We start from the raw sequence: 26721 nt of genomic DNA on the forward strand, positions 1-26721 counted from the left end.
ACCAACCGTGTTTCCCAGGGGATCAAACACATGAAAATCAAGAGGCAGTCTCATTGTGGGATTTAATTGAACTATTTTTCAGTAGCTGGTATTTAGTTTGTTTTACGTATATTTAATGTAGCTGTAAGTAGGAGGACTATGAATTGGGTCTCTGGGCTACTCATGCTGACGTGTTCAGGATGAAACTCGGGGGGCTTTGCGTAGTGGAGTTCTGCAGTCAGGTTAGCACTGAGTTATTGAGTTTCTGAGGTTGAAGATGGGCTGGTCAGTGTATGCTTTTACAGATGAGGAAAAGAAAATTACACCTGGAGGCAACAAGAAGAGTCAAGAGTAATTTGCAGTGAGTGAGCAAAATGAAATGCAGCAGGAGATGGAGTTTGTTTTCACCAGGGGGTGTCACTGTTGTCAACACACATTACCGGAGGTGGAGGGAAGATCGAAGCGGTGGCTAGCATCATTTGACAATAACAGAAGACAATTTTTTGGAATCCCTCTCTCCCTCCATTTCTTCTTTTCTTTGGTGCTGCAGTTTACATCTGTTACCCCTAATGGGTGTGTTAAAATGCTGTTATTAACATCAGGAAGAACAATTCAGTGTTGAGGGAAGAATGGAGACGGATTCGTGTAGTTTTGGGGTTGCCAATTCAGATACACTGTGGCTTCCCCACCCCTTAATGACTTAATGGTTTTAAACTAATGAAATTTTAATACTGTAAAGTTGTGAGAACTGACCCTTTTGCATCTCTGGATTCCTGCACAACGCAAAAAAATTTGCTTACAATTATCTATAATAGGTAGAATGAATGGTTTTCTCAGTTCGTGCTCTGCACTATTATTTAGGTTTTTAAAAATGGCATTGGAAACTTCTGAGTTATTTTTATTGTTGCTCAGGCTGAGGTCAGAGAATCTGAGTTGAGACTGGATTTATGTAATCCAGCCATGTAATCTTCTTTGGCAAGTTATTTACTTTGCCAAAGCCTCAGTTTCCTCATATAAAGTGAGGATAATAACATTATCTGTTCTCATAGGAGTATTGGGAGGGTTAAGTGAGAATAAGTGAGACAATACATGCAAAGCACTTAACACAATGCATGCCATGTAGTTAGATTTCAATAATGGTTAACTTTATTATTAACTATTAATATTGACATCTGGACAAGATGATGACAGAGAGGTCATAGCAGAGTCTAAGAGTCATACTCCAAGCCTCACTAACTTGTCTGTCAGTTGTCCCTATGGAATTTGGAAAAGACGTTACGCCCTTATTTTTCTTCACATTGCCAAACCTGGCCCTGCTCTTCATTTGGATGATATTTTACAAAATTTGCTGATGAGGCTTATTGAGACATTATCCTTTGTTGGAAGATGGTGATTTGCTTTTTCTCTCTCCTCTCTACAGGTCCAAGTTCTTCCCTTCCTTCAAGCTCCGAATCAACTTCTACCTTCCACATGCAGCCTTCCTTGTATTTCTTTGGCTGAATCTCTGTAGCACTTAAAGTCTATATTCAAAAGCTTGATTACTAACATTACTGTTTTTTTCCCCTTCTAGTAGTGTTAGGTGTGCAAACCCTACTTCCTGAGGTAGCTTTTCTGTTTCTTGACTGTCATAAGGACGTTTGTGTCTTTCCCTTATTCCCTGTGGTGCCCAGATTAGTTCTGAAGACACAGGAGGGACTGAATACATTTTTGGCATTGGTTGATTTATTGAAAGTTCAGAATGTCAGGGAAACATGTTGAACCAAACACAAGCAAGTAGTTTTGCCACTCTAAGTAAAATGCAGGAATTCAGTGGGGACTTGGGATTGAGGGTGGAAAGGTAGACTTTGAGAGAAGTCAGAAGGAAAAAAAAAGTATTTGGCTAGAGCTACAACTGATGGATAAAGGCAGCCCTATTTGGAAGAGACGATGGGTTCTTTAGAAACAATGCTGGAGTCCTAGTTTTGGGTTTTGGGTTTTCACTACATCACTACTGGTATGTGCCCTGGAGAAACCATGTAACCTCTCTGGGCCCCTGTTTCTTTGATTATAAAATGAGAAGCTTAGATGACATCTAATGCCCCACTGGTTCTAAAACTGTGTTTCTAAGGAGAGGAATAAGCAATTTTAGACAATGCAGGGTGGACAAATTCCTGGGATTCCAGAAGTTCCTTTTCTGTCCCCCAAAGTGTAAAAGAAATAGTGTGGGATGAAGCACTTACCCTGCTCTATCCTTGATTTGCTATGTGCCACCCATTCATTCACCCAACAAACGTTGATGAAGCCCTACGATGTGGCAGGCACAGGGCTAGTTCTGGCGATGGAATGGTGGATGAAACTGACACGTCCCTATGCCTTGGGATTTACAACCTAGTGGGAGAAAACAGACACAGAAATGTAAAGCTACAGCTGTGATGAGTGCTATGAAGGACATATAGATGATGGGTGAAAGGAATCTGACTCGGACTAGAGTCTGGGAGGGCTTCTGAGGGGAAATTATCTAGGAGACCCGCAGATGGAGGAAGACAGCACCCGAGAAGGCGCTTCGGTGGAAGGTAGAATGGCAAGTTTGGAAAACAGAAAGAAGAGTGCAGTTGGAACTTAGAGGGTTAAAGAGGGTGATTTAGATAACGTGAGAGGGATGGGGTCAGATTACGGGGGACCTTGTCAAGCATGGTAAGAACACTGTTCTTTGTTGCAAGAGCAGTAAGAAGCCACGAGTCGGAGAGTGGGATGATCAGCGGGTGGTAAGTGGATTTGAGAGACGCTGGAGTGGGCACGACGAGTCAGATCAAGGGAGGCATCCAGGTGAGTGACAGCCACAGCTTGGTGGCTGTGTTATAAACACATTTCCTCCCTACCTAGGGAGAAAATGCTAGAAACAAAGTGATATAGCCCTTCAGGTTCTCAGTTTCCTCTTTGCAAAAGAAAGGCTGGACTCAACATTAGGAAGCTTTCCGGCAATTTCTGTGGTTTGGTGGAATGGAAGTACTTTGGGGAAGAGTGTATTGCTGTGTGACCACATGACTGGTGTGTAGCATGCACTCTCACATGCTGCTTTCTGGGTGGGGCTTTTCCTGGATGTGGGGTTCTCTCTGAACTCCTCAGATGAGACATACTTATACCAGTGCTTCAGACTTCATTGCAGAACTTCTGACAACCGTATTTTATAATTTTTACTTTGACTCAAATTGTAACATAGGATGAGAGGTTATTTAGTTTTCCTCTGACAAAACCTTCCTCTACTTTTTTTTTTTTTAAAAAGTCCTTATACTAGACACAACAAAAGAAACAGTTTCATCTACTAGTTTTAATTCTCATTCCACTGGAAGAAATAATGAGAACCCTTTGGAAACATTTTCCCTCAGGAAGCATAAATCCCATGAAAATCTCAAGAATTTTATACCATGACTTAAGGCTTCCTAGTATAACAAGAAAAGGAACAATCTATTGTAAGTTTTACAGCCTTACCCCTGACTATAAAAATATACGCTCACTGCAGAAAATTTCAGAAAATATGGACAACGTTATAAAAGAAAATTAAGATTGCTCATAACCCTACTACCTAGATAGAAATAAACACTATTTAACATTTTCATTTATTTATGACCCATTAATTCCTACCAATGTAAATCTGTGAGCATATTTAGACATCTAGACATATGCATCCTTCTTTTGTTCCTACATGGTGTCATAATGTTTAGGACGATGCCCTCTGTGGTTGGGCTACTACAGTTCAAATTTGGGTAAATTTAGGAATTTCCTATTTCCCTAAGCCATAGTTTTCTCACCTGTAAAATGGGCATAACGATGATGCCAACCTCTAGGACACATGAGAACTAAATGAGATAAAGTACGTAAGGTCTTTACTATGGGTCCTGGCACCAATACTTTCATTTGCATTAATAAATATGTTATTTTTGTTATATCATTTTACTTTATAGCTTCTGTCATCTTAGATTTTCTTCTTTTTCCCTTTTTTCTCAGTTACTTTCAGTTTCTCCTATAATTTGGATGGTATGCATTCTGGTTTTATTTCTAGTGTTATCTTTGAATTTTATTTTAAAGCTTTGCTTAGTCTATATTTCTTTATCAAAATCAAGAATGAAATGGTAATTTTTGACCTGCCTCCATCATGAAAGATGTGGGCTGTCTTAAGAGAGAAAGAACCACTGAATATCTGGGGGCCCCTCAGGACATCTGGTTCATTACATGGATATGTTTCCTCACTTTTCATAAGAGGTAGACAGTTTATCCCATTGAAAGATGAGGAAGCTGAGGCTTAGAGGGGGGTCAGTAACTTGGCTATGGTTGCACAGTTTTAAGGTATGGAGCTAGGGGTCTGGCCCAATTCTTTTTGACTCCAAACCTTTTAATTACTGGCTGATTTCCTCACTATCAAGTGGTCATTGAATTTCTGTTTGAACACTACTGGGGACAAAGGACTCACCACTTTTGGATCAGCCTAATCCAAATTAAGTAGCTCTATAAGAGTCTTTCCTTGTACCAAACTGGAATTTTGTCTTTCCAACTGCTCCCCGTTGCTTATAAGATAACACTAGTGTGTTTTGAATAGTCAATCAAACATTTCTTCATTCTTATTACGTGCTTGGATTTAAAGCAAGTACTATGAGGTTATAAGCCATGATCTTTGCCCTTAAGTAGCTTTTTGGTGAAGTAAGACTAAAGTATATAAAGTAATTAGAGAACAACATGAAAGTGTAAAAAATTAGGGTAAAATACATTGAGCAAATTATCAGCTTATGAAAGTTCAACAAAAGGAGAGGAAAGCATGGGGGTACAATTGCCATTGAAGGTTTACCTCTATCCTATCTCTTACTCCATCTGAAATGATATAATTATAATTAAGACTTGGGGATTCGAAGTGCATTGTCAGAATTAAATGGCAATGCAATAGCAAAAGCAACTTCTTCAGGAGTCCTTGGGTGTTTGATGTAAATGTAAAACAGATTCCACTAAAATAATAAATGTCAAATATAAAATCCATTGTTTCCAATTACTGCCACTTCACAGACTTTAACTACCTAATTTAGCTAAAGCATGAGGGGAAAATATTTTGCACTTGAAAATGTAAATTAAAACATTTTCCAATGCAGCAACAATGCTGTATTATTGAGGCTGGCAGACCCCTGCTCCATCTCCTATGGTCCATTACCCTGGCCCAGCCCCTTAGAGCTTATCAGGGCTGCAAGACATTCTTTGCTTCAGACTCTGCCTCTTTGATAAGGGTTATCACTTTGCTAGATACGGAAAGCTCCTATATGCCAACTTGGGGCTTGCACCAGAAATTCATGATGAGGTAAGGGGCATACTGATGGGTTTTTTTCAGAGCCTCATTATTTTTCTCTTTACTGAAAAAATTGGGATATGTTATTTCCATCTAGCCTTTGCAGACTTCCTAGCAGTAAAGACATAATGCTTCTGCTTATTCAGGGTCCTTCTTTTTTTTTTTTTTTATCATTTTTTTTTTTTTAATTACAATATACTAGGTGTGCTTTATTTATTTATTAATGGCTGTGTTGGATCTTCGTTTCTGTGCGAGGGCTTTCTCTAGTTGTGGCAAGCGGGGGCCACTCGTCATCGCGGTGCGCGGGCCTCTCACTATCGCGGCCTCTCTTGTTGCGGAGCACAGGCTCCAGACGCGCAGGCTCAGTAGTTGTGGCTTACGGGTCCAGTTGCTCCGCGGCATGTGGGATCTTCCCAGACCAGGGCTCGAACCCGTGTCCCCTGCATTGGCAGGCAGATTCTCAACCACTGCGCCACCAGGGAAGCCCCAGGGTCCTTCTTGAACCAAGTTTTTAGGTTTTTTAGGTTGCCCAGCTCAGAGAACAGGCAGGTTGACCCATCCTCCAGGGAGTTCATTCTAAGGAAATTGGAGGAAATTCATCTTCAAGACAGGTTATGCTCTGTGTAGCTCTCTCATGAGCTAGAGGGTCTTTGTGACTCATGGCTTCTCCCTGCACATGCTTCATTATCCCTCAATACTGACCAGCTTCCTGTGGTCTCTCATAGTTTTTGCATTCTCATAATGGCCTGCACATGGCATGGACTCGCCTTGATCCTGGAGTCTACCTGGTAATACTAGCCATCACTTGTATGGCACTAACCGTATGTCAGCTATCATTTCAAGAACTTTCCATATTCATATACTCTTTGAATCCTTACACTAAGCCTACAAGGCAGGTTCTATGATCATCTCCATTTTACAGATGAGGGCACTGAGATGCAGAGGGGTGAAGTATCTTGCTTAAGATCACACAGGTGGGAACTAACAGAGCTGGTGCATGGATCCAGGCCATCTGACTCCAGTCTTTATTTTCTACTGTAATCTGCCTCCTAATAGCATTCTTTCAGTTTTAACTTCCATCTTCCACTGCCTTATTCTCTCGGTATTTCTAGGTTCACGTTCTGCTAGAGACTGGATGTTTGTGTCCCTCTCAAATTCATTTGCTGAAATCTTAACCCCCAAGGTGATGGTATTAGGAGGTGGGGGCCTTTGGGAGGTGATTAAATCAGGAAGGTGGAGTTCTCATGACAGGATTATTGCCCTTCTTAAAGAAACCTTCCTTCCTCCATGTGGGGTAACAGAGAGAAGATGGCTGTGAATGAGGAAGCAGCTCTCGCCAGACACTGAATCTGCCAGAACCTTGATCTTAGACTTCCCAGGCTTCTGAACTGTGAGAAATAAATGTTTCTAAGTCACTCGGTCTGCGGTATTTTGTTACAACAACCCAAACAGACTAAGACAGGTTCCCAAGGGAAAGAATCTGATTGGCCCAATTCTTCATTCTGTGCCTAGTTGTATCTTAAAATGCTAGCTCTGGTCCAATCAGCTGTGCAGCTGAGTAAGGTGATAGGATCATGTGGTTTGCAATGTGACCGCCTTGGGTTTCCTTGTCAAAGGGGTCACAGAGAGGGCGTGGTTTCCTAGATCAGGTAGTGGAGGAGTGGGTCCTATCAACTGACCTCCTATACCTACTGACACTATTTTTGACATGTAGGATTAAAATATTTATATCTATCTATAGGCTTGCCTGTTACAGTCACTGAGCCTGTTAGCTTGGATATCTGTTTATCCAGCCTTTGAAGTATTCATCCATATTACTGTTACCTGGTTGAAATGAGGGCATATTGCAGCATGCCAGAAAGCATGCTGCCTGCTGGTTTGTTTAATGTGCTCTCCATGGAGCCCAGCACAGCCCACTGTGTTAGTACATCAAGCACTACCTGCTCATAGGTGATGTGTAGAGTACAGAACAGGAATAAGAGGGTGTCTCTGACATAAGGAACTTATAATTTCCTTGAGGAGAAAAGTCTCATGCACTAAAACACAGAACAAAACAAATTCCTGTTGATGAAAGACAAATTCCAGCAATATTTATCAAGTACCGTGCTGGGTGTTTCTACAAATGATACCTCAATTGGTCTCCACAATAACTGTGAGATATGTGATTTACTTCCACTTTTCAGATAAAGAAACCATGAGATGGAGATATATCTTCTCCAAGACACAGTTGATGGTTGATGTGCCACAGGAACAGTCCTCAGCTGCATGTTGGCCTCACTTGTCACTGATGATGGCATGCCTGCCTTGATGAACACTCAAAATCTTTTGTTCCATGTGGTTTGCTCTCAGCCAGAATGAGTCACATGGGCTTTCTTTTTATGTAACTCCCTCTGAGAGCCACCCAAAAATGAAACTGGTTTAGCAAAGCTTATTTCTGAGGACAATGAAAAGCAGAGGTTTTGCTATAAAAAAACTCTGAAAACCTTTGCCTTGGGTCTGGTTTGTTTCATAGACAAGAGCAGCAGGTGTGGGCTGGATTTCAGTTCTCCCAGATGGAGCTCAGAGGAGTGCTGAGGTGAGGTCTAGCTAGATACAGGAGAATGAATCCTGAGCTGTGTTCAGCTTGCTCCGCCTCTCCATAGCTTAGGTGCTAAACGGGAACTTGGATAATGCTTGGGCTTGTGTGAGCCCATCTCTGGTATTTTGCATAGTGATTAAGAGCTTGGACTCATGTGACAAACAGACCCAGGTGTGGCCTTGGCTCTGGCACTTACCTGCTCTGTGAGATGGCGCAAATTATGTGATATCCAGAAACCTCACGTGTCTGACATGTGCTTGATAGATGGTGTCTGTTATCATTAATTATTATCATTTCTCTACCTCATTTTCTAGGTCCTACATTCTAGGGAAAGCATTTTAAAAAGTGTTTTCTAATATTGAGCTGCTTTGGGTCAATTTTTCTTTTCTTTTTCCTCTCCTTCTTTGAAAAACAAGATTTACTTCTTTTTTTTTTTTATAAGTTTATTTATTTTATTTATTTATTTTTGGCTGTGTTGGGTTTTCGTTGCTGCACATGGGCTTTCTCTAGTGGCGGCGAGCGGGGGCTACTCTTCGTTGCAGCACATGGGCTTCTCATTGCCGTGGCTTCTCTTGTTGCAGAGCACGGGCTCTAGGCACGCGGGCTTCAGTAGTTGTGGTGTGCAGGCTCAGCAGTTGTGGCTTGTGGGCTCTAGAGCGCAGGCTCAGTAGTTGTGGTGCACGGGCTTAGTTGCTCCGTGGCATGTGGGATCTTCCCAGACCAGGGCTTGAACCCATGTCCCCTGCATTGGCAGGTGGATTCTTAACCACTGCACCACCAGGGAAGCCCCAAGATTTACTTCTTATTGGAAATTTGGCTGATATGATCTTCTTGCTGGTCAGAAGCTTGTCCTTAGGGCCAGGTGATGAAATGATACGTGAAAGTAGTAACGTCAAGTGTCACCAGGGGATTAGCACAGAGCAACCCTGAGCATGCATGTGTGCACCCTCGTGCTCCTATACAAACACACAGTGGGCAGTGGGCCTCCTGTTCTACTTCCAAGGAAACTCTGCCTGCCCCATTCCACTTCTAAGAAATGTTTTCCTCACCCTACTCATGTGGTTTGGATATATTCTCATGGATCCCACCAGCTTGGCCTACACTGATTGGTCTAGGATGGGCATGCGATCTGTGTTAGGACAATTGGAGCACTTTCCAGGCTTTCAGACCTTGGGATGGGAGAAAGTGAGACGTAACATCTGATCATGTTGCTGGCTGTGTTTTCTGTCTTAAGAATAAAACATGTGCAGAGAGAAACGGAGATGAGAGATAAAAGAAAAGGGTCTGGCTCCTTTTGGGTTCCTCATTCCATTTTCCCAGAAGCCATGTACCCCCAGACCTTCCTATAGTTACATAGGTTAAAAGGTCCCATTCTGTTTAAAGCTAGTTCAAATTGGAGTTCTGTCACTTGCAACCTGTATTTCTGTCTATTGCTATCTAATAAATTACTATAAAACATAGTAGCTTAAGACAACAATATGCATTTATTATCTCTCACAGTTTCTGTGGGTCAGGGATTCAGGAGCTGCTTGTCTGGGTGGTCTTGACTTGGGGTTGGTTGGTTCATTCAGTGTTGGTTGGAGCTGCAGTCACCTGAAGCCTTGACTGGGACTGGAAGATCTTTTGCAAAGTGGCTCAGTCACATGGTGGTACATTGGTACTGGCTGTTGGTAGGAGATTTCACGTCCTCTTCCTACAGACCTCTCCACCGAGCTGCCTGTGCTCTTATGACATGGTGAATGGCTTCTCCTAGAACAAGGAATCCAGGAGACCAAGGTGGAAGATGCAAATGTCTGTTATGACGTAGCCTTGAAAGTTACACACCGTCACTTCTTTAGTATTCTATTGTTGATATGGGTCAGCCATGATTCAGTGTGAGAGGAGAATACACAAGGATGTGGATACCAAGAGATGAAGACTATCGGAGGCTACCTTGCAGGTTGGGTACAAAGGAACCAAAAGAGTCCTGACTGATACATTATGGTGGCAGATGTTTCCACCTCAAGGTTAGATTTTATATCACATAGGTATTGTGATCACTAAGGTAATCTATTTATTCTTAAGGTAATTGCCATTATTAACCACTTATCATCTTTTTGGAGGTTAAATTCACATAATTCTCTTTCTTTTCATCACATACATTATATATATATATATATATATATATATATATATATATATATATATATATATATATATGATTCATGAATAGAGGAGTTCCCTATTTGTCTAAATAGATTTTTCACTGGTTTAATTTCCTTGCATGTGGGCAGGGAGGTGTGAGATGATGACTTGAAGAAATTGAGAATAAAGTGCCAAGATAGTCTTCTCTACTCTCCAAGCTCTGCCATCTTCCTAGTTAATAGATGATATGGTTAAAGCAATAGGAATGGAATATCTGGCTTCTAGTTCTGAATTTTCCACATATACTGTGTGACCTTGGTCACTTAACACTGATGAGTCTCTTTCCTCATGTTTGAGAAAGGAATCAACATTTTTATCTTATAGTGAGGTTATAAGGACTCTGTGACATAATGCTTTATAAACCGTAAGACACTAGTTGTTGGTTCAGAGAAGTACCATTGTTGGCTTGAGAATCAGAAACTAGACTTGGTTCCTAGCTTTGCCCCCTCTGGGCCACCTGCTTCTATGATTAGTTATTTATCCTGTTTGACTTAAAGTTTCCTCCTCTGTAATACTGATTTAGTAATAATACTTCCAACTTCATGCAGATATAAAGTTCTGATAAAATGCTATCTGACTGTCAAAGGTTGGTACATGGCTATTGTTATGATTATGTCTCTTGTGGAAGAGTTGGAACCAAATTTACTCTGCCCTTTATATCAAAGTCAACATGACCACGTAATTTATTTAATAAAACTGTTAAGTGCATGACAGGTATGAGCTGAGTGCTATGGATACAACAGCAACAAGACAGATGCCGTCCTTGTCTTCTTAGAGCTTAGGGGAGACCCAACAAACAGGCAAGAAATTACAGAACAGTGTGATGAATGGTATGGGTGGGCATGCAGGTGCTCTGGGAGCATGTAGGACGAGTCCTAACTCAGACTTGAAGGGTCATGGCAGGCTTTCATGAGGAAGTAAGATCAGGAAAGACCTGAAAACTGAGTTGGAGTTAGTTAGGTTAAGGAAGGTAGGTGAGAATTTGGGGAAAGAGTGTTCCAGGTGGAGGAAAGAGCCTTCGTAAGGAATGAGAGGTAAGAGAACACACAGGATGGTCAGAAAATCATTCAGTGTGGCTGAAGCCGAGAGGCAGAGGCAGGATAGTAACATGTGAGCTAGAGGCCTAAAGAGACAGTGGATCATAAAGCCCTTCCTAGACTCTGCCTTGGATTTCATCTTGAAGTCAGTGAAGGTTCCCTGAAGGATTTTAAGGCAGGAAAGAGACACAGTCCGATTTGCATTCTAGATAGATCACTCTCTCCATATTTCTCAGTGAGGCTGCTATTGGCATTTTGGGTGGAACAGTTCTCTGTTGTGCAGATCATTCCAGGTGTGGTTGGCAGATTAATGGCTCCCTAAAGATGTCCGTGTTCAAATTCTTGGAAACTGTGACTCTGTTATGTTACATGGCAAAAGGGACTTTGCAAGACAGGACCTTAAAATGGGGAGGTTATCCTGGATTACTTAGGTTGGGTAGACTTGATTTAATCACACGGGCCCTTAAAAATGGAAGAGCAAAGCAGAAGTTAGAGAAAGACGTGGCAGAAGAGGAGGCAGGAAACACAAGGCATAAGAAGAATTCAATCTATCGTTACCTGCTTTGAAGATGAAGGTGTCATGAGCCAGGTAATGTGGGAGACCCCTAGAAGCTGAGAATAATCCTTGCTGAGAGCCAGTCAGGGAACTGGAGCCTCAGTCCTACAATCCCATGAAACTGAATTCTGCCAACAACATGACTGTGCTTGGACAGGGATTCTCCCACCAGGCCTCCAGGGCCCTACTGAAACCTTGACTTTAGCCCTTTAGACCTTTGTCAGACTTCTGACCTACAGAGCTGTGAGGTAATAAATGGGTATTTTTTAAAGCTGCTAAATTTGTGGTATTTCGTTACTAGAGCAATAGGAGATGAATACACTAGGTATTTCAGTGTCCTTGGTTCCTGCCCCCTTAATGCTAGCATGTCCCTCCCCACCCCCATTATCACGACAACCCCCAAACACTCACACATTTCTGAATGCCTGCTGCTGCTGAGGGCGGTACACCCCTGGCTGAGAACCACTGCCAGGAGAATTAATAGGAAGAAGTCTGGATCAAAGGCAGAGGAACCAGTTAGAAGGTCATTGTGATATTTAAGCTGAGGAATGAAATGGCCTGAAGGAACATAGTGGGAACATTCACGGGAATAGAGAAAAGGAATGAATTTGAGAGATAATTAGGAGGCAGAGTCAACAGGACTCATCAGTGGTGGCTTGATTAACACTGGGGGTGAGCCATCTCCTCTGTCCTTATTCTCCTGTCCACCGCCCTTCCACTCCCATCATCATGGCACATCTAAAAGCAGAGAGCATTTTTGCAGGAATGTGACTTCCCTTCCAGTGAGCAAGAGGACATGCTCTTAGAGCCGTCAGCAATTTGTATCAGGATCAGCCAAAAGAAGGGAAATGACAGCAGAGCTATTGCAAACCCAAAATGCCCGTTATGGCCAAAGGCACCCAGTTGGTGAAGCACAGTAATTGCCTGAACAATTTTCAGCCACTCCATGTTGCAATTGACGATAGGAAATGAGGAGGGATTTTATACCTCCCAAAAGAAGCAAGTCAGGCGATCCAAATGGCTGAAATGCAATTTGAACCAGGGCATTTGGTTAACCCGACCAAACCCCTGTGTGCAGTTTGAAAGCATTTCACTCTAGAGATTTTTATTTGTACTTTGTCCAAAAGGGCCTGTGCCCTCATCTGCACCTGTGTAACCAACTCCGTGTACTAGATCCCTTCTCTGTGAAATCGTGAGTGTGGTTTCTGTTCTCCTGGCTGGACTGTGGTGAGTCAGGGCACGTAACACGCAGCATGTAACAGGCCTATTTCAAACAGCACATTTGTTCTCTCTCGAGGTGTCTCCAGCCCTAATCTAGTTTATGCTGAGTTCCCTAGTCTAGTGACTGGGAGGACCACCACTGCATAATCAAGCCCTGGTCTTGGGAAGATGAACGCCACAGAGCATATAACCAGTTACCCTAGACAAATTCAAGTGTCATGGGAACTTTTTAAAGTTGGTTCTAGGTAAGAAATGAAAATTCCCCTGGTATCTGCATTTTTCCTACATTCTTGAAAACAGCCACAGTGACATGAATGAAACATCAAGTCAAAAATAATGATTCAACATAATTCATAGGTCATGGCAGAGAATCTGAGTTTTTTGTGCTCTTTCAGGCATAGGGAATGATGAATCCCGCAGGCTTTCCTGGCATCAGCACTTTAGGTGAGGTGTTCAGTGTCTAATATTAAGACTAATTGGCAAATATGTAATTCACGTGAAAGTTTCGCCTATCAAAGTCGAATTAAATTTGACCACACTCTCCCATCCCCAGTAGAACTGAAATGGCTCATGGCATGGGGTAGTTTGGCTCTGGGTCTGATTAAGTAAAACATTTCCCCCTTTCAGCCTCTTGATCAAAGTCCATTTACATGGAGTCAATTCTGTTTCTTAAAGACAAAGTTGTTTCATATTTAAATCCTTATAATAATGTCACATTTCAGTTTTAGCCCTAAAGTGGGAAAACCCAGGGCTGATGCTTCTGGTTGCATTCTACACTTAACCTTCCTTCAGAGTCATTTTTAGTTCCAAGAAACTGTCTTTGTTCTCTGCCCAGGTACGGAGGAAAAGCCAAGGAGAGAAAGCAGCCATCCCTGTCACACGTTCTTGGTGTCACTTTCCTGATGCTGACTACGGATCAGTATGTGTGATTTTATAATTACAACTATTTATTTGATCCTGGGTAGACAAATCGGCTTGGGAGCTGAAGGGATGTTTTATGTCAAGATGCTCTAACTTTGGTTGGTGATTATCTTCTGAATATTTAGGAATGGTGACAGCCATCTCTCCATTCTTGAATATATTTCTGGCTTTGTCAGAGCTTTAGTCCCAAAAAGGGAGGGAGAAGGCTCCTAAATAAAACGAGACAGCTAATAAAAGTATAGAACTGGGGTTTTTTTCTATAAAAGAAAATCCATAAGTGACAAAATATCTCACCAAGTCATTTTTCCTCTCCAATGTCTTGCGTTGTGCATGTGTGGCACGTGCACACATTAAGTTTACAGATTCTATAAAGCAATTCATCCTGCTCTGAATCTAATGCCAGTTAAGTTTTCAAGGAAGTCAGCAAAATGTAGCCCAGGAAGGAAAACACTGCCATTCTTTTTTAAAACCCTATTGTTTTTATTCAATCTGCTACTGAACTGTGACTAAATCATTTACTCTTCACATTTTATTTTTAATTTTGTGGTATTTTCCCCCTCCCCCAAATGAGGTCGAGTCCTAAATCCTCGTACCCTAACATCCCAGCTATACAGTCATATAAGAGGTTTGTTTTGGTAAAAATGATTACTGGTATCTATAATAGAATTGTAATAACTCAATACTATTTTACAAATTTTTGATTCGCTCTGCATTTTTTATTTGACAGCTTGCCAAAATCTAGTTTTTATCTGATCATCTTTGCATCGATAATACATGAGGCTGAGATCTTCTGAAAAGAGGATACTTTATTTTCCCCTCTCATCGAATGCTTTGCTTTTGCAGCAAAAATATTGATTTGGATTTAATAATCTATAGTCCTTTTGGTTTGATCACACTTAGCAGGAAACCCCAGAAAGAGCCATGGCCACATATCCGCCAACATGGAATCAATTGCTCCTCTCTAATAAATGGAATCATTGAGCACCTGATTCATGCTATTGCTTGTTATGTGTAATTAATGAAAGGTTTGACACAGTAGAGTTTTGAATGGCTCCGGGTTTCCCTATTCAGATCCTCTCAACCAAAAAATAACAATCAACAAAACCTATGCCATAGAAGGATGATGTTTCTGATTATAATTTTTTGTCCCCTCCATCAACACACATTTTGTCACACTTTGCTCTTAAAAGATCGCAGCGGCGCTGCTGATCTCAGCCTGCTCTCCCTCCCAGCTGTTCACGTTCAAGACCATTGTGAGTAACAGGTCCATCCCATCAGTTGCCTCTGGGATTGTTATATATAATCAGCATCACGAAAAGAAACTGACTAGGAACTGGGAGCGCCCTCCAACAACACATCTTCATCCATTGTCTTATTTTCCATCTGCAAGGAATGCAACCAAGGGCATCTTTTAGAATTCAACATTCCTGTCTCAAATAAATGACAAAAGCTGGTGAGTAAGAGAATCGCTAACCCAGTGGTTGTTAAGCAGTTAAATCAGAATCTCGGGGTGGGGGGGGGTACGATGTGGGCATTGGTATTTTTAAAAGCTTCCTTGGTCATTTTTATGTGACTCAGTGCTCTACCCTGAAACTTCGCCACTCTCGATGCAGCTGGGTGCCACCTTCATGGGCTTATTAGAATTGCAGAAATTTACTGAATCAGGTCAATTCTACTGAACCCATTCTGCTGAATCAGAATCTGCATGTTAGCAAAATCTCCCCAGTGATCTGTAGACACATTAAAGTTTGAGAAACATTGGCCTAAACCTGTTATAAGAAACATCCCCAAGTTAGCAAGCCAGTTACTAAACAGAATGGCAGCTTTCAATGTTTCTAGAGGAAGGGGGGGGTGGGTAGCCGTGGGCTCTGTTGTCAGGCAGTCCTGGGCGTGTACCCTGGGTATCCCAGTTACCAGCTGTGTGACTTCGGGTCAGTCTCTCTTAACTTCAGTTTGCTCATCTGTAATGATACTAATGATAGTACCCACCTCCAGAGGGTTATTGTGAAAATGAATCGAAAATATCGCCTGCAAAGTGCTTAAGACCATGCCAGATGCATTGTTAAGCAAGCGGTATGTTTTAGTAGTTAATACTAATATTAATAATAAGGCTGTATTCTTCAGAGACCTCTACAATTGCTCAATTGCTCTTTATTGTCTAAATATAGATAATAATTCTTTTTAAATTTATCTATTTACCCTTAAAGCCAACTGAAGCTCTTATGGAAGTTGGCACTAAGGTCTACTCTTGCACTTTAAGCTTACACTTGATCCCATTCATCAATTACAAGAGCGACAACAGGAAGGTCAATGGATGCTTAGAAAAACTGTGCAGTGATGAGATCAACCAGAATGTCTTTCCTAGCACCTGAGCCTTGGTGACTTCAGCTTAATTTTCTCTGGAAGCCACACCATTGTGTGTAAAAAGACTTACAAAGCCGGCTTCCATGTGAGGCTAGCTCTGTTCACCTAAATTTGGCCTTATTTGGAAAGCTTTCTTGGCTCTCTCCCACCAAATCCAAACAGGGACGGGAGATTTTATTAAAATGACTTGGGACCAGCCTGCTCTGTGCTCTGAACCATTGAAGGGAGCCAAAAATGTCCCCTGGTGTCCATAGAAACATTGTTCTTATTTTTCAAAATTAATCCAGCTGAATTTGCAAGGCTGCCTCACCTCCATCAGAGCTGCAGACGGCCAGGACAAAGAGCTGTTTTGATGTTCCCAGCTGGGAACCCTGCCCTCAGCAAATACAGTTGATATAAATAAATGGTCTCTTGCCTGCCTACATTCATGCCCATCTGTTTGGAGGGCATGGTGCCCAATCAAAAGTTGCCTAGATGCTCACCATGGGCACCAGTGCCAAGGAAGGATGATTTCTTGGCAGCCTGCCTAACGCTGTGAGTGCCATCTTTTCAGTCGTGGGTTCTCATCCTGGACCAGAACGGGAGCACTGGCACTGCATGTTTCCTTACTCTCGATCACACCTGTTGCCAAGGCAGTGCCAAACCAAAAGAAGAGAGAAAGAAGGAAAGCTGCTGTGTAGGAGCATCTTTGGGCTCCCAGGGCCTGGTGGGCCCACTAAGACAGATTCTAATTAAGTAGAGAAAAATCTCTGCCCATGGATATTCTGATGGGGCACAAGATTGGCAAGTCAGACTTTGCTTGGCTTTATTGCAGGGGCAGAGGGCAAGCTGTTCCCAGCTGGCAACTCTGCCCCTATCTAATACAGGAAACATAATAGAACACTAGTCTTTGATGACATCAGGAACCAAATAAATCAGGAGGAATGAATCAGGCTCAACCCAGCCCACTATCCCCTAGCTCCCAATTTTCAGCCACCCACTGGAAGCAACAGGCCTGATGAGTACAAGGCACAGGATGTAAAAACCCAGGAGCTGATTTTGTTTTGCATTGGCTGAGCTTGAGGAAGAAGATGAAGTCAGTCAGGAGAAAGCATGACGTGAGGACATTTTTATGCTGATAAAGGGTGAGTAAATTCCCTCCGAGTTTGTTAAACACAATCAGAAATAAATTTACATACTTGGTCACCAGGGGATCACAGAGAGGTCCAGGAGAGGCTCCTCACAGCAAAAGTTAGGAAATTATTCATCCCTGTGGACTTCTCAAGGGCTAAACACAGTGGTTCTCAGCCATGGAATACTGAGATGATAGGGAGTGAGCAATCTTTATTGACAAGAAGTTCAAGTGTGCAACCTTGTCCTGTGGAAGGAAAATAGGCTGAGAAACAGCTGGCTTAAAGACTCAAAACAACATGCCCTGTTTACACTTAAAAGCACATTTGTTAGTCCAAGACTTGGTTTTGTTCCTAAGTCTGCATTGTTTTGTTGAATTCTCAATATTCTATCAATTAGATTTGTGGCTAAATCACTGTGGTAGGCTGGACAATGGTCCTCTGAGATGTCCATGTGCTAATCCCCAGAACCTGGGAATATGCTACCTGATAGGGCAAAAGGGATCTTGCAGGTGTGATTAAGTTAAGCATCTTGAGGTGTGGGAGATTATCCTGGATTATCTGGGTGGGCCTGATGTAATCATAAGGGTCCTATCAGAGCAGGAGGCTGTGTGATGAAGGCAGAAGAGATTGGGTGTTGTGTTGAAGATGGAAAAAGTGTCCAGAAGCGAAGAAATACAAGTAGCCATCAGAAGCTTAAAGAAAACAAAAAAACCAGTTCTCTCCTCAGAGCTTCCAGAAGGAACCAGTCCTATAGACCACTTGACTTTAGCCCAGTGAGGCTGATTTTGGAGTTCTTAGAATAAATATATTTTGCTGTAAGCCACTAAGTTTGTGGTAATTTGTGAAGCAGGAATAGGAAACTGAGACAATCCTTATCCTTATGTAGCAGACTCAGGGTGTCCCAAGAAGGGAGGCTCCCAGGCTGTACAAAGCTTAGAGAAACACAGTCCATTGGCTGCTCTGATAGAACCAACTAACTGAGTTTGTTGTTTTCCCCAACAACTCACTGGCTTTTTTTTTTTTTTCCTCTTGAACACAAAAGATCATAGTCAAATCCAATGTTCTTGTTTTTGTGTTTTCTTTTTGGCATTGTGCAAGTCTAAGTTTAAAAGAAACAGTTCTCTATCAGGTGTCAGGTCACACCCTTAAACTTTCAACGTTTGGCCTACCAGGCCAGAATACCATCCAAATTGACCTAAGTATCGGTAACGCCAATTCCAATCACAGGCATTCATTTCCCAAAGGCAGGGATCAATTTAGGAGCAGCAATTCAGATTTATGTTCAACTAATATTACTATATCCCTACTAAGTGCCAGGCACTGGGAATGACATGTTTGATGTGTATAATATCTCCTTAAGCAACACAGTGGGTAAACTGCAAAGTTCCTGGACACACATGCAACACGAAATAGCTGTTATTGTCAGAAGTTAATGCTTATTCCTCTCAGCAAGTATCATAACACTGTAGGGCAGCTGCTGTCACTGAATGTTAACAGCAGGTGCCTGTCTATGTACCCATCCATCATTCCATCCCAGCAGCTGGATTGCTCATCATTTGCCTGCCCTCAGGGGCCCTGATCTGCAGAAAGCAGACTCCAGGAAAAATTTAGAATTTACCTGTGGTTAAAGTATGCTTCAGCCGGGTTTTATATATATATAACGTACGGTGGGCCTCTTCTGCTTTTGTTTCCTTTTGGATATAACATAACACACAAGATAAACAATAAGTCTGCACAATAAGGATAAGTAACTGTGCACTCCGGAGTGACAAGGATCTTACAGAAGGAAGAAGTGGTAATTTAATTGTTTTACTTTTCCTTCAAAGAAATTAAATAACTCAATTTTTTTTTCATAAAAAGTGTGAGAAATTGAGAATCTTGCTAGTTCTATTGTTTATTTCTGTTGATAAATTTAAAAGAGATCTTTTCCAAGTCGGTTGAGTTTTATCCATGTTTCCTATCAATTGGTCTATTTCAACATGCATTTCCAGTATTTGCCATACTGAAAAAATTACCCCCATCACTTCTTCATCTACTATTTGGACCTTATTCTGCCCAGGTTTTCTTTTAACAATAAAAGTAACTAAAAATATTTCTCTTGGTGTAGCATCCTTTTCTCAATGCTGTTTTCATTTTTCGTTTGCAATCCAGTTAGTGATAATTTAGTCATCTATTATGATGATAGCCTCAATATTTGAGATGCCAATCAGAGTGAAATGAAAGCGTCTCTGTAGAATTCAATAGACCAGAGAAGAAAATAATCAAAGTACTGTTTATTCATTCCCTTATCAACAAACATTTATTGAGCATTTAGTTGCCCTGGTATCCTCCTTTTTTTTCTTCTTTTTCATTCTCTTTCCTTCCTCTCTCCTACAAAATTGACATCATATTACAGAAACTGTAAATTCAAAGATGAATAAAATATAGCTCCCATCCTTAAGGACTTAGAGCTTAGTAAACAGTAAAAATGCAATGCAGTGCAACTCTTCTGTTATGAAAGGGAGCAAGAGGTGCCATGGGGGGATCAGGAGGGAGAGGCCATCTGTGCATGGGAGCATCAGGGAAGGCTTCACAGAAGAGGTAACACTTCAACAGAGGTTTGAGTAGGAGTTCACCAAGAGAACGGGAATGAGGGTATATTTGTTTTCTATCTCTATGTAACAAATTACCACAAACTTAATGATGTAAACATTTATTATCTCACAGTTTCTGTGGGTCAGGAGTCTGGGCATGGGTTAGCTGGGTTGTCTATTCAAGGTCACACAAGGCCATACTCAAGATGTAAGATGGGCTGAATTTTCATCTGGAGGCTTGATTGGGGAAGAATATATTTCTAAGCTCACTCATGTTGGCAGTTTTCATTTCCTTGTAGTTATATGACTGAGGGCCCCATAATTTGCCGGCTATTAGATGGAGGCCATCCTCAGGTCCTAGAGTCTGCCCACGGTTCCTTGCCATGTGATCTTCTCCAACATGGCCTCTTACTTCACTAGGCCAGCAAGGAGAATCTCTAGTCTAGTCTAGGACAGCGTCTTATACAGTGTAACAAAATCCCATTGCCTTTGACATATTCTATTGGTTAGAAGCAAATTGCAGGTCTGACCTGCACCTAAGGACAGAGAATTACACAGAGTTGTGAACACCAGAAGGAGGGACTCATTGGGGTTCACCCTAAGGTCTGTCTACCACATAGGAAGATGAGAGGAATGAGATAAACAGGTAAGACGGCATATAGGGAATGAACAATGGTTCTATATGGTTGTAATAGGATGGAGGAGTTAAGAAAGAGAGATTCAAGATAAGACTGCATAGGTAATAATTACTGCTAACATTTATATAATGCTTACTCTGTGCCAGAGTACTTTATATATGTTAAATCATTAATCTGAACAAGATTATAGAGCTTGTAAATGGTGGAGCTCGATTCTGATTACCTGGCTCCTGAGTCCGTGTCCTTAAACCACTATGCAGCACTGCCTCTGGGAAAGTATTGAGGTGTTCCAGGAGCATATTATGAAGGGTCTTGTTAAGGAATTTGATTTTGTTCCAGGAAGTGGTGAAGGACACTACAGGGGTTTGAGTCATGGGTAAAGGTGTTCAGACTGACACACAACCAACAGCATGAAGGAGGCACTGGGGCCAAAGACACTGATACAGGTGAGGGAAGATGAATGAATGGAGTTTGGAAGAAGGGGACAGATATGGGATCTTTGGAAAATGTACATGATCTGACTCAGTGACCAGTTGTGAGGACTGGGTGAGCAGTGGTGGAATTGAGGAAGAGGGATGTGTCTCAGGTAACTTCCAGGCTCCTGGCTTAGATGATTTGGTGTGTAATGGAGCATAAGACTCATCCATTAAGCTCCAACTTACTAGGAAGCAGGGACTACATTCTTCTTGTTCAGCATTGTATCCATGGGCCTGGCATAGGACTTTGCCCATGGTTATGAAAACATACACTTGTACTGTGCCTATTACATGTTGAGCACTGTTCTAAGAGCTTCCCTTATGCTAACTTGTTTAACCCTCATAATACCTCTATGTGATAGATACTATTATCATCCACATTCTAAAAAAGAGGAAAATGAGATACAGTGTGTTTAAATAACTTGCCCGAGTTTACACAGTTTGTAAGTATCACAGCCAAGGCTTGAACTCAGGCAGGCTTTCTCCTGAGTCATGTGCTTAACCACCACACCATGGTCACAGTAAAAACACACACACACACACACACACACACACACACACACAGAAAGATGCACAATAATACTTGTTAAATGTTATGTGACTTCACAAAAGTATTGATAAGATGAATATTTAAAATATGATGCAGGAGAAGTAACAACTGACACCAGAGAAATACAAAGGATCCTGAGAGACAACTACAAGCAACTATATGCCAGTAAAATGGACAACCTGGAAGAAATGGACAAATTCTTAGAAAAGTACAACCTTCCAAGACTGAACCAGGAAGAAATACAAAATATGAACAGACCAGTCACAAGTAATGAAATTGAAACTGTGATTAAAAATCTTCCAACAAACAAAAGCCCAGGACCAGATGGCTTCACAGGCAAATTCTATCAAACATTTACAGAAGAGCTAACACTATTCTTCTCAAACTCTTCCAAAATATAGCAGAGGGAGGAACACTCCCAAACTCATTCTATGAGACCACCATCACCCTGATACCAAAACCAGACAAAGATGTCACAGAAAAAGAAAATTACAGGCCCAAACCACTGATGAACATAGATGCAAAAATCCTCAACAAGATACTAGCAAACAGAATCCAACAGCACATTAAAGGGGTCATACACCATGATCAAGTGGGATTTAACCCAGAAATGCAAGGATTCTTCAATATACACAAATCAATCGGTGTCATACACCATATTAACAAATTGAAGGATAAAAACCATATGATCATCTCAATAGATGCAGAAAAAGCTTTTGACAAAATTCAACACTCCTATATAATAAAAATTCTCCAGAATGTGGGCAGAGAGGGAACCTACCTCAACATAATAAAAGCCATATATGACAAACCCACAGCCAACATCATTGTCAGTGGTGAAAAACTGAAAGCATTTCCTGTAAGATCAGGAAAAAGACAAGGGTGCCCACTTACACGACTATTATTCAACATAGTTTTGGAAGTTTTAGCCATGGCAATCAGAGAAGAGAAAGAAATAAAAGGAATACAAATTGGAAAACACGTAAAGCTGTCACTATTTGCAGATGACATGATACTATATGTAGAAAATCCTAAAGATGCTACCAGAAAACTACTAGAGCTAATCAGTGAATTTGGTAAAGTAGCAGGATACAAAATTAATGCACAGAAATCTCTTGCTGTCCTATACACTAACAATGAAAAATCAGAAAGAGAAATTAAGGAAACACTCCCATTTACCATTGCAAGAAGAAGAATAAAATACCTAGGAATACCTACCTAAGGAGGCAAAAGACCTGTATGCAGAAAGCTATAAGACACTGATGAAAGAAATTAAAGATGATACAAACAGATGGAGAGATATACCATGTTTCTGGATTGGAAGAATCAACACTGTGAAAATGACTATACTACCCAAAGCAATCTACAGATTCAATGCAATCCCTATCAAACTACCACAGGCATTTTTCACAGAACTAGAACAAAAAATTTCACAATTTGTATGGAAACACAAAAAACCCCGAATAGCCAAAGCAATCCTGAGAAAGAAAAACGGAGCTGGAGGAATCAGGCTCCCGGACTTCAGACTATACTACAAAGCTACAGTAATCAGGACAGTATGGTACTGGCACAAAAACAGAAATATAGATCAATGGAACAGGATAGAAAGCCCAGAGATAAACCCACGCACATATGGTCACCTCGTCTTTGACAAAGGAGGCAAGAGTATACAATGGAGAAAAGACAGCCTCTTCAATAAGTGGTGCTGGGAAAACTGGACAGCTACATGTAAAAGAATGAAATTAGATCACTCCCTAACACCATACACAAAAATAAACTCCAAATGGATTAAAGACCTAAATGTAAGGACAGATACTACAAAACTCTTAGAGGAAAACATAGGCAGAACACTCTATGACATAAATCACAGCAAGATCCTTTTTGACCCACCTCCTAGAGAAATGGAAATAAAAACAAAAATAAATGGGACCTAGTGAAACTTAAAAGCTTTTGCACAGCAAAGGAAACCATAAACGAAACGAAAAGACAACCCTCAGAATGGGAGAAAATATTTGCAAATGAAGCAACTGACAATGGATTAATCTCTAAAATATACAGGCAGCTCATGCAGCTCAATATCAAAAAAACAAACCACCCAATCTAAAAATGGTCAGAAGACCTAAATAGACATTTTTCCAAAGAAGATATACAGATTGCCAGTGAACACATGAAAGGATGCTCAACATCACTAATCATTAGAAAAATGCAAATCAAAACCACAATGAGATATCACCTCACACCAGTCAGAATGGCCATTATCAAAAAATCTACAAACAATAAATGCTGGAGAGGGTTGGAGAAAAGTGAACCCTCTTTCACTGTTGGTGGGAATGTAAATTGATATAGCCACTATGGAGAACAGTATGGAGATTCCTTTAAAAACTAAAAGTAGAAGTACCATATGACCCAGTAATCCGACTACTGGGCATATACCCTGAGAAAACCATAATTCAAAAAGAGACATGTGTTAGTGAAGAACCTAGGGGCAGGACGGGAATAAAGACGCAGACCTACTAGAGAATGGACTTGAGAACACAGGGAGGGGGAAGGGTAAGCTGGGACAAAGTGAGAGAGTGGCATCTACATATATACAGTACCAAATGTAAAATCAATAGCTAGTGGGAAGTAGCCGCATAGCACAGGGAGATCAGCTCGGTGCTTTGTGACCACCTGGCGGGGTAGGATAGGGAGGGTGGGAGGGAGACGCAAGAGGGAGGGGATATGGGGATATATGTATTCATACAGCTGATTCACTTTGTTATACAGCAGAAACTAACACAACATTGTAAAGCAATTATACTCCAGTAAAGATGTGGAGAAAATATATGATGCAATAAATTTGTCAATGCCTTAATGGCTTTTGTATAAATCTCTGTCATCACATTTAGGAAATTGTATTCTAAAGATGTGTTGAAATGTTGTCTTTCTCTCCCAATACTGTTGAGCCACTCAGACATAAGGGCTGGGTTCTATTGTAGACATTTGCACTGTGCCTTGTGCAGTGCACTCAATAATTGTTTGTGGGAGGAATTACTTTCTTATGTATTATATGTATTATTTATAATTTCTAAACTGTATTGACTACATTATCTCATTCAATAGTGACATCGACTAGAAAAGATAGGGGCGGTAGGTCCTGTTATTCCCATTTTGTAGCCGTGGACATCGAGGCAGAAGAGAGTGACCAAACTGAACTCCAAAGTTCAATTGAGAGCACTCATCATCCTTCCTCATTGTAATAACTTAAATCTTGGCCAGAATAATGGAGACCAGTGAGAAAGTCAAATTCTAGGCTGAAATACTCAATATAATGGCTGTGATTCTTTGCCATCATTTTTTTTCTTTTCTATAAGCACATGAGGGAAACAAGCACATGAGAACATGGGCTACACTAAAAGCTAGAAAGACTCAGGAAAGTGTTGCAACTGGCATTAAGTGATTAATTAGTTAATTAAATGGCCACCACAGTCTAATGAAGAGGTCTGTTTATTGAGGAAGTAAAAACAAAAAGCCAAGGGAATGACTGTGGCTGCCATCCTTGCTTCAGCACATGCCCACCTCTGTCACTCTGACCTCTTATCCACTCACCAGTTCAAAATCTAGGAAAATCGCCCTCATCAGCAGTGTGGCTTTCAACATTCCGCAAGCAAGACTAAGTCTTTGTTTTTCCCTTCAAAATTCACCCCTATTCTTCCCCTATCTATATCAATTGTCTAATTTCCTTCCATTATTTAAAGTGCATCTTTTTTCTGTTCTTTTCCTCCAAGACAACACCTTAAGAAATAAAATAACATTTATCCTTTTATTCCCTTTTTTTTGGTTTGTTTTCTTGTCCTGTCTCCTCCACGACCTTCTACTTTTCTCACATGTAGACTGAGATCAATTTTCCTGCTTCAAGAATCAGCTCAGGAGTCCTTTTGGGGTAGACTTATTTCTAAGAAGGACCCCAGTGTTTCCTGCCTCCAGGTATTCATGCCCTTGTGCAACACCCCACCCCCAAACTCCTGCCTGAGCCTGGGCTGAACCCTAGTGATTTGCCAAGCATTGGCAAAAGTAGTGGAATAATTAGTGTGGCAAGTGTGATGGGGTGTCACTTCCATGGTAGGGTTACAAATAATTGTGATGTTCATCTTACAAGTAAGCTCTCTCCCTTGCCTTCTTGGCTTGAACGACTGGATGTAGCAAGCTGCCATGTGGAGAGGTCAACATGGCAAGGACCCGAGGGCAGCCTCCAGCCAACAGAGAGGACTTGATGCTCTCTCTAACACTGCACACAGAAATGGATTCTGCCAACAACCACAGACCTTGGAGGTGGGTCTTTTCCTCAGTAGAGCTTTCAGATGAGACTGCATACTTGGAATAACACCTTGATTGCAGCCTCACAAGAAACTGTGAAACAGAGGACCCAGCTAAGCCATGCACAGATTCCTGACCCATTGAAGTGATGTGATAACATACATGTGCTGTTTTAAGCCACTAGGTTTTGGTGTAATTTGTTACGCAGCAATAGATTACTAATACACCTCCCTTCGAAGCAGCTTCCCCACACCCTAGGCACCTCTCCTTTGTGCAGCCATCTGTATAGCTCTATTCTTGTACTTAGAACACAGTATTCTAATTATGTTTACCTTTGTTTCCTGCTCTGCACTGAGCTCACTGAGGACAGTGACCTGATTTATCTCCCAACACAGCACCTGGCTCAACAGTAATTATGTGTTAAGTAATGAACATGTATTCAATAGCTTTCTCTGCTCCCACTGCTCTCCCACCAATCACCTGCAATTGGTACCATTAGGGCAAGAGAAGATGGTTCAGTTTCAGCCATCTCAGGTCACTGCTATAATTCTTCATGTGCCCCTGCTCTCTTTGTCCCTTTGAGCAACATATACTGGCAAAAAGTAGACGAGCAGATTTAGACACATTCTCTTCTTTGATCTTCCCAGTCAATCCTATGAACTAGATATCAGGATCCAGTGTATAATGAGGAAATTAATGTCTTGCACAGAGTTGCACAGCTGAAAAGTAGCAGAGTCAAAGTTAGTATTTGAATATATCTGATTTTTAATTCAATACGAATCTCTATTCACAGTTATGCCATGCATTATGATCGTGGACAAAGTTTCCTACTCTCTAGGATAAACTGTCAAAATGAGAATAATAACAAAAATAACATTATTTGAAAACATTATTGAGTTCTTGTTCTGTGGCAGGCACTGTTCTGAACCCT

General features: G+C 41.2%; 1 protein-coding gene and 1 long non-coding RNA gene across 3 annotated transcripts in view; one reads left to right on the forward strand and one right to left on the reverse strand.

Annotated features, from left to right (window-relative positions):
* Positions 1-26721, forward strand: part of LOC309640596 (uncharacterized protein) — a 601312-nt gene that overhangs the window by 454855 nt on the left and 119736 nt on the right. The window contains exon 8 of one of the 2 annotated variants that reach the window (XM_082419559.1): positions 13696-13779. The exons of the other annotated variant lie outside the window; for it this stretch is intronic. Within the exon in view, the coding sequence (XP_082275685.1) occupies positions 13696-13779 (84 nt within the window). The remainder of the gene's footprint in view (positions 1-13695; positions 13780-26721) is intronic. 2 annotated transcript variants of the gene reach the window in all.
* LOC309640628 overlaps positions 1-26721 on the reverse strand; it is a 933213-nt gene that overhangs the window by 428394 nt on the left and 478098 nt on the right. The window lies entirely within an intron of this gene.

Source organism: Balaenoptera physalus (genome assembly GCF_965194825.1).
Source record: "Balaenoptera physalus genome assembly, chromosome: 13".
Classification (NCBI taxonomy): Eukaryota; Metazoa; Chordata; class Mammalia; order Artiodactyla; family Balaenopteridae; genus Balaenoptera; species Balaenoptera physalus.